Source organism: Hyalella azteca, unplaced genomic scaffold (genome assembly GCF_000764305.2).
Source record: "Hyalella azteca isolate HAZT.00-mixed unplaced genomic scaffold, Hazt_2.0.2 contig8169, whole genome shotgun sequence".
NCBI lineage: Eukaryota > Metazoa > Arthropoda > Malacostraca > Amphipoda > Hyalellidae > Hyalella > Hyalella azteca.
The window spans coordinates 184265-199304 of NW_025938270.1; the positions used below are offsets into that span (position 1 = coordinate 184265).

At 38.7% G+C, this 15040-nt stretch overlaps 1 protein-coding gene across 1 annotated transcript in view; it reads left to right on the plus strand.

Moving 5' to 3' along the window:
• The first annotated feature begins 1791 nt into the window (after nucleotides 1-1791).
• The window catches only part of LOC108672384 (transcription factor SOX-4-like), a 142630-nt gene continuing 129381 nt past the window's right edge, over nucleotides 1792-15040 (plus strand). Inside the window, exon 1 of the mRNA XM_047881515.1 lies at nucleotides 1792-2306. Within this exon, the coding sequence (XP_047737471.1) occupies nucleotides 2199-2306 (108 nt within the window). The 5' untranslated portion in view covers nucleotides 1792-2198. The remainder of the gene's footprint in view (nucleotides 2307-15040) is intronic.

Consider the following 15040-nt stretch of genomic DNA (forward strand, 5'->3'; position numbering starts at 1 on the left):
AACACTCAAATTGCAAGCGAACACTCAAATTGCAAGCGAACACTCAAATTGCAAGCGAACACTCAAATTGCATGCGAACACTCAAATTGCAAGCGAACACTCAAATAGCAAGCGAACACTCAAATTTCAAGTTAACACTCAAAATAACTCGTATATTGGCAAGACAGCGGAACCGTGCAGGCAAAATTTCATTACAATATCAGGAATGGCTGAAAATAAATGAAGTTTTTCGAAGTTATCTTCAACTGATCCAGTCAAGTACTAATATTTTATCGGGCTAAAGTTTTAGGATACGAAAAATAGAAGGAAAAAACCAATGCTGTTCAGTTTGACAAGTTTAATAAAAAATATTTCATGCAAAATACCTTTATGAATTCCGCGCAGCAACAGCATTTCACAACCATTTCATTGCCATTAGTGGAACGGTTGCCATTATAGCCGCAATAAAAATACATATAATAATATGCTTTTACGTATAGTTTAAAAGTAAACTGAAGAAATCGTAGTATATGTTCTGGCAACTCCGGCTAGAATGGGCTTCTCGATTTCTTAACGAGTTCGAATTGATATAACTATATCAATAAATTACAGGTTCGGCAGATAACAATTTTCTAATTATTTACTTTTGGAGAAAGATATCAAGTAATCAGTGGCTATCAGAGAAACATTTTTAATGTATCACTTAAGTTGTTTTTTAATATGGCACGCTACTTGCGAATTTTAAACTTTTATATACGTATGAACTATAAAACTAAGCTGATATATTCTGCGTTGAAGTCGTGTATTTAATACATAATCAAGGCCGGTTGCTGAAAAATAAACTCGAGCTATCTTAGTGTGGTCAATAACGCGCCAACACTCGATATGAACTTTCCTGGTCAACCAATGCGCTAATGAAATGCAACAAAGCAAGTCTTCATTAATAAATGTAGTTATTTTTTAATAAGATAAAATAGAAATTATGAGTAAGGAACAATAGGAATTGACAAACATACTTCTGAAAGAACGACGGATCAAAATTTTAATTGCAAATATCGTCTAGTCCAACTTATTATTGTGACTCACAGCATATTAGGAATGAGTCATTAGGCACCGGCTCCGTATACGACAGGCTGCCGCTGATTGAACGCGCGGTTCTGCGGCTCTCACACATGTGCTAAGGCATTTAAATGTTGCCCTTTAAACCGGGTACTTTAAGCTGAAAACACGAAGTCTTACAATGGTTTTACAGAATTATATCTTATCTGCAAGAATTATTTGCTATAGTGTGAGATTAATAAATAGTTTCAAAAATGCGGTTATCGGTCACGAAATTTATCAAGTGTTCCAGTGCGGTTTTTAATTCTTCGTTATAAACTAAACGTGGTAGTTTCATTATTTCCTTCATCTGATCATGCAATCTTGCACAGATATTATACTTCATTAAAATCTATGAAAATTCGCAATCCAAGCGCCAAGATTTCAAAAAGAAGTGTCTATATGAGAAATTTCTACAAGAAATAGATACGCAATGGAAAGACGAAAAAAGTCCTCCGATAGATGCCAAGTAGTGAATAAACACAGGAAGTCGAAGAAAAAAATACGTTGATTAAGGCTGACAAATGAAAAAATAAATCTATTGAATTTTCGAGACGTATATTATCTCGGCATACATATGGTTACGTAGCGATATATTGCAGTGATGTGCCTAAAATTTCGGTAAATTGATCAATGTTTGGATACAAGAGTTGCCAGCTCGTGCGGAGGTATAAATACAGGATGCTCATAGCCATGCTAGCTAGTTGAGTGGAAGAGTGCGTTGAGGTGTGACAACTCTGGTAGAGCTCCTGCTTTGAGACGAGGCGATCGCCGTTCGGGAAGAGGGTGTTGAAAACCCTGCCTGGAGGTCATCGAGACGATTTGTTTGGAAAGAACATTGATGAGCTTGCATGTATTCATCACGTGCTTTGGATGGACTGATCGAAATGAATTAAAAGTTGGTTATTCAAGTTTCGATTGCAAAGGACGAAAAATACAAACGTTCGAGGACTAAAAATTTGCGTCGCAAGGACTGACTGACTGAGTGAGAGCTCGTTTAAAACCGTTAGTGAACTGACTGTGCTGTTATCTAATTATTTCCCTGCAGGACTAACTCAAAGGTTGAGAACTTGTCTAACTGATCAAAATTAATCGAAAACTGACTTGGAAAATTACAAATAATGCTTCCTCTAAGCCCCACTACTAGTGTTAACGGCTCGCCTGAGGTTGTGTTTGGATCTCAGCTTGTGCAAGCTAACTCTCGCACACCCTACAGCGATGCTACACAGGTAAGCCAAGCTTCACGTGTTATTTGTTGTTATTAATGTATTTCTACTACGGTTTCTTGTAACAAATAATGTTCCGGAATTTTCTTTTCTGTGTAAGTTTTGCTCGTGAACTAATAAATTTTCGTTTGACAGGGAATAATTTTGAAAACGTTTTTTCTGGCCCACGAAATATTGTAGTAAATTCTTATTCCTATACCTACTTACTGTCACAAGTCAAGAGTTGGCGATACCGCTGGCCGCTGTTGCTACGCATGATAAAAAATTACATTTCTTAAAAAAAGAGATGGTATTATTGCAGATTAACTACATCCAAAAAAAAGGGTGTTTTATTTTTTAATTATATGTTTTTTGGGGTGTAGATTACGAATCTGAAATCCATTTTTGGCGGTCGGCATCGGAAAACCGATTTTTTTCCGACCCAAAAATCGCGCTAAAAATGCCTAAAATCTGCGAAATCGGCGAAAAATCGGACGAAAATGTTACCCGTTGCAGTGCAACGGGTAACATTTTCGTCTTCTTTGTCCATAAATCTGGAGATACATTGCCACATCGAGAGATCACAACCTAACGCCAACTCGCAGGTTGGGTTGGTTCGCCCAGGTTCCTTTTAGATCAAAATGCTATCTAAAAAAAGGAACTTGGCTGACTTAACCCAACCTAAGAGCTTTTTGTAAAATTTCGATGAACAATCCGACCCTTTATATAAAGGTGAGTGGGTAACGTAAGTTACGTAACCCCCATGTTAGTAAGTCGCGAAAAAAATCGGTTTTCCGATGCCGACCGCCAAAAATGGATTTCAGATTCGTAATCTACACCCCAAAAAACATATAATTAAAAAAAACACCCTTTTTTTGGATGTAGTTAATCTGCAATAATACCAAAGAGATTATTAAAAAAAGTTGTTTTCAAACTGTTGAACTTTTTACGTTCCATCAGGTTGAGAGAAATACAGTGCTACCCTCGCCGGTGTTAGTATCGTGTTGTGACTCATTTCGATGTATCCTGCGTCAAAAATAGTTGCGTGAAGCTTGATTTTAATCCAGTTTTAGTCTAATTATAAATTTTTTAACGTGAGCCACACCTATGAAAAATTTCTGTCCTACTGTGAAAATGGAGTTGGACTTTCGTTGTGTTTGAGGTTGTTTCAAATATTTAAATAATATAATATTCGAAGTGTAAATCATCGAGTCGTTTTCATTTTGAATTTGGGAGTTAATTAATCTAAAATCGTATTCTTGAGCTATGAAAATCGACTGAGTGTTTTTTGTTAGGCCATTTCTACGCCGCGTCGCTGCAAGTCTAAGTAACTAAGTTCTCGCAGTAGCCTAGCTCCGCCGTCAAACCGACACCAACGTGTGATGGCTCAGAGCAGGATTCCTGACCAAACTCAACGATTTCTGCCTTTGCAGAGTTTATTGTCACATCTGTCTATTCTTATTGGTTGATATTTGTGACTATAATTTTCAGAACTGGTTTGGTTAAGCAAAAGAAAGTGTAGAAATATTATGATAAAATCACACAAGTTCATAATATGAGCAATAATTTATTTAACTAGCTATTATAAACGCAAGTTATAAAATTCAAGTTATTAGTTTTATTCATTTTAGGGCGCGCCATCTTTGAAATTTCATGCACGAGACAATATATTATATTTATATGTGTTGTTATATTTGTATAGAGCATTTTGCATCAGAATATAACATGTGAAAATTTACAGTATTATCATAAACGACTCCAATTTAATAATAAAAAATAATTCTCCATGTTGGCCTGGCAGAATTTCGAAGTTACTAACAAAATTCACTCAAAAATTTCATTTGATGATCAAATTGTCGATCTTCTGTGCACACATATTTTTTAGATCATTGTCTGGTTCCGCGAGTCTCAAAATCAGTGTGGAGTTCACTTTTTTCCGAGTTTCTCGAGTCCCGTTTGAAGCTGTGCCAGGTCAACCGTGCGATATCTAGTCAGTGTGAAGTTTCAGCTCAGAGATTCGTTAGCTGAATGGACACATTTCCCAATAAAAATCAAGAAAAGCCTCGCTCGTTTTCAATTTTCGTTTCATCGCCGAGGTGTTCGCTGAAGAATTACTCGTTTGGCTGCGAGGGCGTTCGTCCGTTTTTGGCGCCAGAATGCGGAGGTTCATGGAGGTTCAAATAAATAAAATTTACGAATTCTCTGACTTGATGTCACTGGAAACGACACAGAACGTCGGCATATTAAGTTTATAAAATATTTCTCTGTCTTTTGTGGGTGAGTTGTACTAAAATGCAATTGTGTTGTGAAGCCATTGGAATTTTGATGTTGCGGTGGATAAATACCGTATAGACGTTATAACGAAATTTGGATTTAGTCGAGACTTTGGCGCTCGTTGAACTTACATCGCGTGAATGTTCACGTATCCTGTTTTCTTCAAACTCACGTGGCGGTATCCGCAATATTATCTCACTTGCCGAATCTTGAAACCTTATCTTATCGCACTGTCGAACCTTGGATGCATTGTTTGGAGCGCGGCATTCTTTGTGATTACGTACAATTGCGTCAATACTACGAGTGATGAAAAAATAAAAAAAATACTTTGTTCTTTTGATCGAACATCAGTGTTGCCGATTATTTTCTCGAAATCCAGAAGCGAGTTTCAATCTCAGAGTCACGAAATATAGAAATGAACTCTTTGGCTCTTGTGTTCGAACCCGTTCACACTCCTGACTATAATTAAAAAACTTTTAATCGAATCGGTCTTGTGTCGTCGTTTCAAATTGCGTGAACGATTATTAGCGATGATAACTGTCGAATGTTGTAATGAATGTTAGGTACTAACTTTGGACGACCACTTAGCGACATGATGAATTTTTTATTTGAGTACCGATACACATTTTGTATGTGAAGTGCTTCACATAGAATTACAATAAAAAATTTTAGGGGCCTACTATCGAAGTCATCCAGATTCTAGATAGTGTGTGGTCGAAAGTGTGATTTCATTAATTTATTGCTAAATTTTATTTTAAAATGATTGATTTATTTAATTTCTTTGGGTATGATTTGCATTTTCAATGATATTTAGTTACAATTTGGAAACATGTATTGAGTTATAATGTATACTTATTTTTTTGTATATATCACCTAATATATCTTCTGAAATTGTCCTGCGTGTTAAACGCTAAAAAAAACTGGGTTATACTCCGTAGAATTCGTTATTGAGGGCAGAGATTTGTTTAAAATCCGTTATGTATGATATTTCTGTAACCTAAAATCCATATTATTTATGTGACCTAAAATCCGTTTGGTTAGTGCGTTTTCAAGAATTCTTGCTAAAAATTATGGATTTCAAATTGACTGTTGACTAATTCTGCATGCGATAGATTATTATGTGATTTTTAATTCGCTTGCTACTTGATCCACTCAAATGCCCCTGCGGTTTTTTTACAGTTGCATGCATGCTGAACTCGAAAGCAGTGTCTTTATTATTTATCAGTTTCGATAGTAGGGCAGTTACGCCTTTCCGTCGCATTATATTAAAAAAGAAAGTGGCATTCATTAACTGGCCAGTCAATTGCGGTAATTATTTAGCCTGTTCCAATCGAGAACCGGCAACTGCTGAATAGAAACTATTTTCACGATTTTCTTGCTCATTCTGATTGCAATCGACATGGAGCAGGGATTATTTTGCCCCCAGAATGCCCATTGTTTGTTGTAATTAATGAAATTTTCACCCCGAATCCATTGAATTGGTTCTTGCAAAGGTCTTTGGTTTAGTCGAGGGCTCTTGGGACCTCTATTGGTCTGATTCACTTCAAATTGAATCTTTTATTTGGACTTCAGACAAATGCTTCAGTGCGCATTTGCTCAAATTATGAACATAGTGTGGAAGGCGATCTATGGAAAGCTCGTTAAATGCTATTCACTGAGTTTGCCATTCAACGACAAAAGATATTCGTTGAACTGGGATAAGTGCTCCTTGAGGCAATGATAATTTGGATATTATTGTATCACGTGATGAGGGAGCTATTGTTTCCAAATTCTCGACCACTATTAAACTATTTATTTAAATGATCTCGTATTTCTTATATCGTTTTAATTCTAACCAATCTGAATCAACTGATACGTTGCCTGCATGCCTTGCTTTATTGAGGCCGCGTCAAAGGCAAGAAGTTGCTACAGATGATTTAGATTTTGGAACGATTTCACATCTTTCATCTTTGATGAATATGTATCTATCCTTCAATGGATATTTCTACACTATTTTTGTGTAATTTAGTTTCGCCCAAACGACACTCCGGACTCAACTGCTGCGGTAAGGTCGATGTTTGAAGCTACTAAGGTGGCAGCCGAGGTCGAGATCTCGAAGCTCAAGAGCTGGTCCTGGGATTCGTTTGGCCGAACGTATCTTGTATTTTGCTCGGAAATTGCCAGAGCTGTTCGGAATGTGCAATGAGTCATTGGTTGAGTGTGTCCTGGTCAAAGCGAAGTGTTCTTCTATATGGCGGTCCTCTGCAAATCTAAGCCCCTTCGGTTCGCAACGAAGCCTGATAGCAAGGCACTGAGTAGCCTTTTTCGGCCTTTCTTCCTTAAGTTTATTGAGTTGAATCGTGATTTGTCCATTGCTTCACTTCCTCCAAGTAAAATACTGGTATTGGTGTGCTTCCGTGCAGCTCGGATGGAAGTTTTTATACCTAGTCCTCAATCACAGAACCTCTATAAGAATGCGTCACCGTTACTACCGACTTGAACTGTTGCGAATTTTCGCTTCGTAGTGTTATCAACGAGAACGATTTGATATAAAACCTCACGGACTTTGATTTAATGTAGCACACACGAATTAAAGTTATTTCTTCAATCTCAAAACTTTTTATATCCTGCTCTCCATCCGTGTTAAATTTTTTTGGCCTACTTATGTCCTGACACTTTTCTTGGAACACCAACGGGATTTTGCGCCACCGACAATTCATTCCCATTTAGGGAAATCGATACACATTTGCCAGAGACATTCTATTTCCAGTCAGGATTTGCAATTTTATACCTGGTTTAGGACCCCAGTCCCGGTTCGGCAATCATTAAAATACCAAGGATTTCTGGATATTCACATGGATGACATTAAAGAAATGGAGTGTGGCTGGAGACTAGGCATGCCGATATCGGTAACGGGACAGCTTACCCAAATGATTTCTTTGATTGAGATTTGAGCTCATGTGCCAGAGGCTCTCACGTCCTACAAAAAAAAAAAAATGTATATCTCATAGGATGAAGGGAGGATTTTATTCGTTTTGTACCAGAATTGTACATTTTCCTGTAAACTAATAGAACATTGAAAAATGAAAAATGGATCCTGGTACTAGTTCAGCGTCGCAATGAAGTTTATTGTTTTATAATGTATACATATATTTTTTTTTATTTCTTCGAGATGAACCCTCAGCGATGTTCGGCTCTTGTTTATTCTCGATTTCCAGATAACTTACGAAATATTTATTGTCCGTCGAATGATTGAAATTAACCAAAGAAGTTAGTTGAGCTCTGATTCAATCGAATGTGATTTCATAATCTAAACTAAAACAAATCTTCACACTCAAAAAGACGGCATTTTGTTTTTATTTTCAACAATTTTATAATGTTGAGCAGCTCGCTCAGTAAATTCCTCTGTTCTAGCCTAAGCTTGAAACAAATTTAATACTAAATGATGGCTGTGCCTTAATTTTACGTTGTAAACATTCATCGATACTCGAACTAAAATTTATATTGTTATTTTCTGGGTAGCTTTTAAGAGTGCCTATGATTTCTTGATAACTTTCCAACTCGTTTTAAAATTTAAGTAACTCGAGTGCCAACTTGATTGCTCACTTGTATCGATACTTCAATCACAATTCCTATAAATATCTTTAACAGTGACTACATTGCTCTGAGATCGATAGGCTGCACAGCACCCAAAACCAGCATGTGTACCCGGACAACGAAAGACATTACCTGTGTCATTAGTCCGTCTGTCTTCGCCGATAATTGTGTTGCTCGACCTGTCATTTGACGGAAGGGTCCAAGTCGTTTTTGCCCCTTGTGTAATTTTTCCGCAACTCACTTGGGTATCTGAAATAAGACGAAGTGATTTGAGATCCGTCGCTTCTCTCGCAGAGTTTCATTTGAGGTAAAGATTGTGAGTGCATTCTATAGGCCCGAGATTAACGTTAGACGATTTAGTTCTTCTTCAAATCCGCTTGCTTTCCTCTTACAGAAGGCCATAAGTTTTCTTCCCTATACTAGACAAGACGAATGGCTCTTCCCGTTGACTTTGTTATTTTTACTGTGTACTCGACGATAGTAAATCTTTTCGTGACAATAAATTCTCCTGTTAGCTGAGCATGGAGATCTCGTTCATGTTCACTAGAATACCACATTGATGTCTGTTTGGCCAGGAAAGTCGTTCATTATTGCGAATACTCATCTTAATTTCTAGAATTATTCACAGTAGTACCTGGAATTTGTCGTAATTTTTATTTAGATCGACTAAGGTATGAAAATGCAGAAAATTGTTGGTTGCAGTTTTGCAGTATTCCAATCTGTCTACGTAATTATCAGGGAATGACGCGACATTGAACATAAATTTGGAGATATATATTAAATTATTATTATTTCAATTCTTTACATCATCTTCTTCAATTCTATTGATCTAAATTAAAATGTTTAGACTTTACATTTACATAAACTTTTGATAAAATTGACTCCTGCGATGGACAATTGAGGCACCTATTGTTATTCATTAATATTCGAGCTGCAGCTGAAAACTTGTGATGGGCAATTATTGAAGCGGGTGGACGCGCCCGTAGGTGATGTGTATGTCTAGACGCGTCGGACGTTCAGGTTTTACCACATAAGCGTTCTCGGCCCGGAACGCCGGCCTCCGCACAACCGGACCGTCAACCAGCTGCTTGCTCCGCTCCGGGCTTTGCTTTTTGCCCGCACGAAGGCTTTGTGTGGGCAGTTCCAGTTGAAGCCACGTTTCCTGCTTCCAAAACTCTGATTCGCTCCCTTTTATTCATCGTGCATTGATAGTCTTTTCGGTTTCCGGTCCTTACAAACACTGTTTGCATTCGCATGAATTTACGGAAATTAGGCGATTTAAACAGCTTTTATACCACGACCACGACGAAAGAACTTAGTAATTCTGGTCATGGTTTTTTGCTCTGCATGACTGCTGGTTTTTATATTCGAAAACATATATAGATGGAATGCTTTTACCCGATAAATGTCTTCGCTTTCATGCTAGTTTCAGCTGCATGGGTTTGCAGTTTCCGTCTACGACCAGTTTTTCTTCCTGCGTCTTGGCTATGACACAACTTCTATTCGTTAGTTATATGTGTTCCCCTTGCTCCTTAACATTGTTCTGCTTACTCCAACCTTGACGCGAAACATTCAACATTATCTCTTTTCCCCATTTGCCGCTTCATTTTGTTACTATATTCTGTTAGTCCATGAGCCATTGTTTGCATGTCGTCCTTGATTTTATATGTAACTCTAGCTATTCGAATCCAATGCTAAGCATTGACGATCGTTGCATGGCATGTGCTGCGACGGTGCTAGCCGCTTGTTTATCTTTCATTTTAGTGTCCTTGATGGCTGGCGCTGTGGAGACAGACGACGTCTTGCCATCTGCTGCGCGCACGGCGGCTGTAAGGTTTCTTTGAATGTATTCTTTGATGCCATGCACATTGTGGTTGTTATTGCCACCGACGTTACTTCTTAATTACTTCTTACGTCTAGTATACATTCTGCCCCATTTAGTGTGTGATTCTTACTGACTACTAACTGACTTAACGAGCAATTATTGTCATCGTTACGTCATCAGTTAAACTTCACACAATAACAAGTCACATTATGATAATTCACTGATGTGCTCCCATGGGCGCTTGCAGTTTTATATGAAGCCAGGTATTACTCTGCACTTAAAATATAGTTGCTATTCACCTGCTTACAAATCCGATATTGCTACGAGACGAACTAAATATAAATTACTGCGTTTTTCTTTAATATCTTTAGTTCTTTGCCTCTGTTAACGTGGTTTTATTGCGTAACTTCGATACGGAAATTTATTTCATGAATGGCCTTTTATAAGCTTACTGTCTTGAAGTTTGTATACTACGTTTAGTATCTTGAGGCTTACGTAAAACACGTTTCTGTCATTGCACAAAGCCTAATGTCAGTTAAGGTCTGCCTTTATTGCCAAGGACAACGCCTTGATCATCTTCAGAGGACTGGCAAGTAACGCCTAACATCGTCTGGCATTTCTAGTTGCAATTGCTACAGCCCTCCACTGTTTAGCTTGAGCCTAACCTTCACCAGGCAACCTGTTTTGGTCTGCATCAGAGAGCTCAGCTGCCTAGTGTGTGTGCGTGTCCATGTGTATTGTCGATTTTTTTTACTCGCTTGTATATGTGTACCTTGAAGGCGTGCATGTTTGTTCTCGGCTTTTGCTCACATCGTAGCCACGACTAACCCTACATACCAACATGAGTAGGTGGCATAAGCTACCAGCTCTGAGTCATATAAGTCCGTCGGGACATGGCAAATGTGGGCAAAGTTGCTCTCGAGTTTGCTCTTGAAACGAGTTCTTCACAGTTCGAGCGCATTTGGTGAGATTTGTCTACAGATTTGTATATTCGTTTTTATCTTTGATATTTCTGATGCAAGGTCAATCAAAACATTTTCCCGCACATTTCGTCTAAAATCATGATACAACTCATTTCAATACTATATCATGTGTGCATAATTTGATTCGTTATCTATAATCACTAAATCTTCCAATTGAGATTGTTTTCTAATTTAATCTTTTCAATGCAGTAAGCGATAAATGAACTTCTCCGTGATAGAGCAAAGTAAAATTCATAATATTGAGTTAGCAAAGTGTTACGATCTCGTATAGTTAACTTCCTCTACACTCAGTTTGAATATTAATATCATGAATTTCAGGAAATGCATTAGTTGTCCTAATTTCGGTTGCCTGCAACGTACCAATCTCGTTTCATTGCCTAATGTCTCGCCTGCAATCTCGCAGCACGACTGACGCATCGCCTTTGTTGGACGGTATCCGTCCATAAGGTGGTTGTCGCACCGGTACTCAGCGTGTTGGATTACGTTCAGGCTTGTTCCCGTCGTTCCGAGCTCATCATGCCTCGACTGCGGGACGCGTTTATGTGCTCGCTTAGCAGCCTGCGCAGCCCTGCTCTGCTCTTGGCCCAATTCGTAGTATTTATTAGTGAAACTTGAACACGGTTAGCGCCGTCGAATCAGTTCAAGTTTTATTTTACAGGCTACAGCGTCTTTTAGTTACTAGCATTCGACTACAGATTTCATGCTGTTGTCATGCGAAATGACGGCTGGCTCGCCTAGGGAAATGTTTACTACCCTTTGCACTAATTATTCCTGGTGCTCACTTGCTTAATTCGTTGCAAGTAATGAGGAGAGTAAGTTTTTCGGGTAAATTACTAATAAATACAATTGCATGCTTATCTCGCTGTCGTATCTTGTTGTACTAAGTTGATGAAATTTGATTTAAACTTTGTGGAGGCTGGCAGACTCGGACATGGAGTGAAGCGACAAGCAAAATCCCATGCATGCTACAAATCATGCTGGGGCTGAACTAACTGCTTCACTTATGCCTAATTAGCTGGCTCGGTATACTCATTAGATGAACTGAATTATGGGATTGGGTGCAATTTCTCTCTTCTCTTTGCTGACGCATGATGAACTGCTCAGCTGAGTCTCATCCTCCACCATGCAACTGCCTGTCTGACAAGCACCAGTAAACGTGGCAAAATTTTTTAGAATTCAATTTAAATTTGTAATTACAGTTTCTACTATAATGAGGTTAAATTATAATTATAAACATTTAAATGCAGTCTTTGATGAATTACTAAGCTCTCGCGAAGCTGTTACTAAGCTTGAATCACCAGTATCTATTTCACTCGGTATCAATTGACAAAAAGCGAACGCTTATCAACGCTTTATTTCTCACCATATTTTAAAATTAATTCTCCTAAATAACACAGTGATAGTTCTTTTTTTCTTACACCATGACGGAAATTTGGCATCATTTTTCTCAAATGTTTTGGCACGACACAGAAATACTTGTTTGCGAGATATTGTCAACTGGCTGAGATCAATTGTAATTCCGCGTTTGATTAAAACTTTAAACTCATTAACTCATTGATCATTTTCAAGTTTCAACAAATTTTCTTCCAGCTGTTTATCATCCTACGGAGATTTGTGTGACATCCTCGACGACCATATAGATCTGAACGACGTTCAAATATATGAGCCCGCGGTGTAATTCAGCGATCCCTTCAGGTGACTTAAAGTTTCGCTCAAGTTGAATTTAATGGACAGTAACTTACACGTTTTCCATCGGGCGTTATCAGTGGGGAGCAGAGATTAATTTCGGAGAGGTAGACAAGAGCCTTGCCGCTGGTGCTGACAATGACATATCTCCTCAGCTCGCCCTCTTAAAATAATGGCCCTACACAAAAACATCGGCCCCCCCTGCAAACTTGCGTCCAAAAAACACCTACCTATCTATTACGGGGGCAAGATACAGCCATGAGGCCATGCTACAGCCTTCCTTTCCACCCAAAAGTGCACTGGAAACAAGACTGATGATGCTACCTGTATATACATGCACGTTTTAAAAAGGGCACCCTCCTTAAAAATAGCTGGTTCCCATTAAATTTATCTATTTTTTGATGCTTCGTTTGGGGAAGAAACAGGTTTCGTGGTTGGTCTTCGTGTTTCTGCAGGTGCACGAAACCAGGCTCCTGCTGTTAGATTTCACAATACTCCGTACGCTGCTAGCGAGAAATTAGCGTGCACTATTTCCTCCTGAAATATCGCCCACTCTCTAATGGACGAAATAAGGTAACTCATTCGTATGATATTGAATTCGTATTGAAGGAGCTGTGGGTCATTAAACCTCAATGTTGTTGCTGGTGGCCAAATTTAAATCAACATGCGTCTTATTAGCATCGTATCACTTATATTTTTCGCGTATAGTGATAGAATATCGTGGTAACAACTCATTTGTGCAGCCACCGGCCTTGTTGAGCTCCTCAGGTTGGCTGCTTTTCTTTTCCGATCGTCCGAAGACCTCTCGAGAACGGTCGTCGAATTTTTTCCCTGTTAAAAAGCGTGCTCAAGGGCTGTGGTTGGTTCCTAGCCGATCACTGTTGTTAGGGCTAAGATCTTCGTCGACGATATCCAAGGATTGTTTTTTGACCGACAGGCACTCCGACGTGTACACGAAACGCCTAGTGAACTTTTTGCCCTTCATGGTACACAATATACACTAGTGTGCTAAAGGTTAATGCCGTCCACACCGGTGTTTGCAGTGCGTCCATTCCCTGTATGATTTTTAAACATTCAGGTCCGAAGGCATGTCCTTCGATGCCTCTCTCAACTTTTGCCTCGTCATTCCGAGCACTGATTAGCTAGCAGACGAACACTTCGCTCGCCGCCGCTCCCTCGCTCTCGGAGTGGCTTGCACTTTGCGTTGTAGAAGACTTCATGTAGATATGTCATATGTAGAACAAGATTGTATACCATTCGCATTATTAACACTCAAAGAACAAGCGGGCTATGTTATTCACGCGAATGCCATTTTGAATGTAGATCTCGTTCGGCGCTTGTGCGTTTACTGATTATTCTACTAAAAATATGATAGGTATCGAAAATGAAATAATCATTAAGTTTAGGAATTACATTTATCTCAATTCCATTATAGCTGTAATAAAGCATTCTGTTATCATCTCGTCACAAGTCAGCCCCCTCTGAAGAACTTTGACTCATCATCTGCCTGTTGGAGAATTACTCTTACGACTCCTGCGTGAGAGTTAACATTAAATTTACCGCCGACTGCCATATTATTCACGGTTGAACTTCACGCGACCGTTTCTTTGACGTCACGGTGATGGATTCGGCACTAAATATTGGGAACCAAGAGTGTTCATGGTTCCGTTAATGGTATCTGTTAACTCTAGTGCTTCATGGCAGCCAATCAACTTTATTCACTGAATTTTGTTACCTGTCATATACATGGACCTTTAGCACCCATTATAACCCGTCTCGTGACCGACAGCTCTGACAAGCAGGTCTATACTTTTGGAAGTACGTGGTCAATACCATTCTTGAATTAATAAAATCATAGTATAACATTCGGCGGGTGTTCGTATGAATGTATATAATAAATTATCTGCAAGTTTACCATTTCAAATGAATAATTGAGATTTTAACTCTATCATCAATTATAAAATGGCAGGGAATGCGTAATAAATAAACGGATTTTTTTCACGTGAGCGAGTTGTGCTGTCAGAAGTTGCTGTCAGATATGGGGTGGTGCCTGTGAGCCCGCATGAATACAAATTTCTCTTGTAAATTCTACATGAGAAAGAAATTCTGGAATTAGTGTCTTTGTTATTGTATTACATGAGCGTTAAGGTTTTTCACGCTCAGTATAAATATTTTTATACCTCCGACACCGGGTGCTCATCGCCTCGTTTGTATTCATTTCGGCCATTGTGGCGCTGTCATCGTGAGGTCACGAACCGCTGCTCTGGCTGCTCGTGTTTGCAAACAAGGAAATTTACCGAGAATTGGGCCTCGTTTTCCTTTAAAAATCGCCGACTAATGCTCTGCTCTTCAGTTTTACCGTCGAGTACATCGGGATGTCAAAAATTATGAAAGTCATGCTCTTTAATACATAT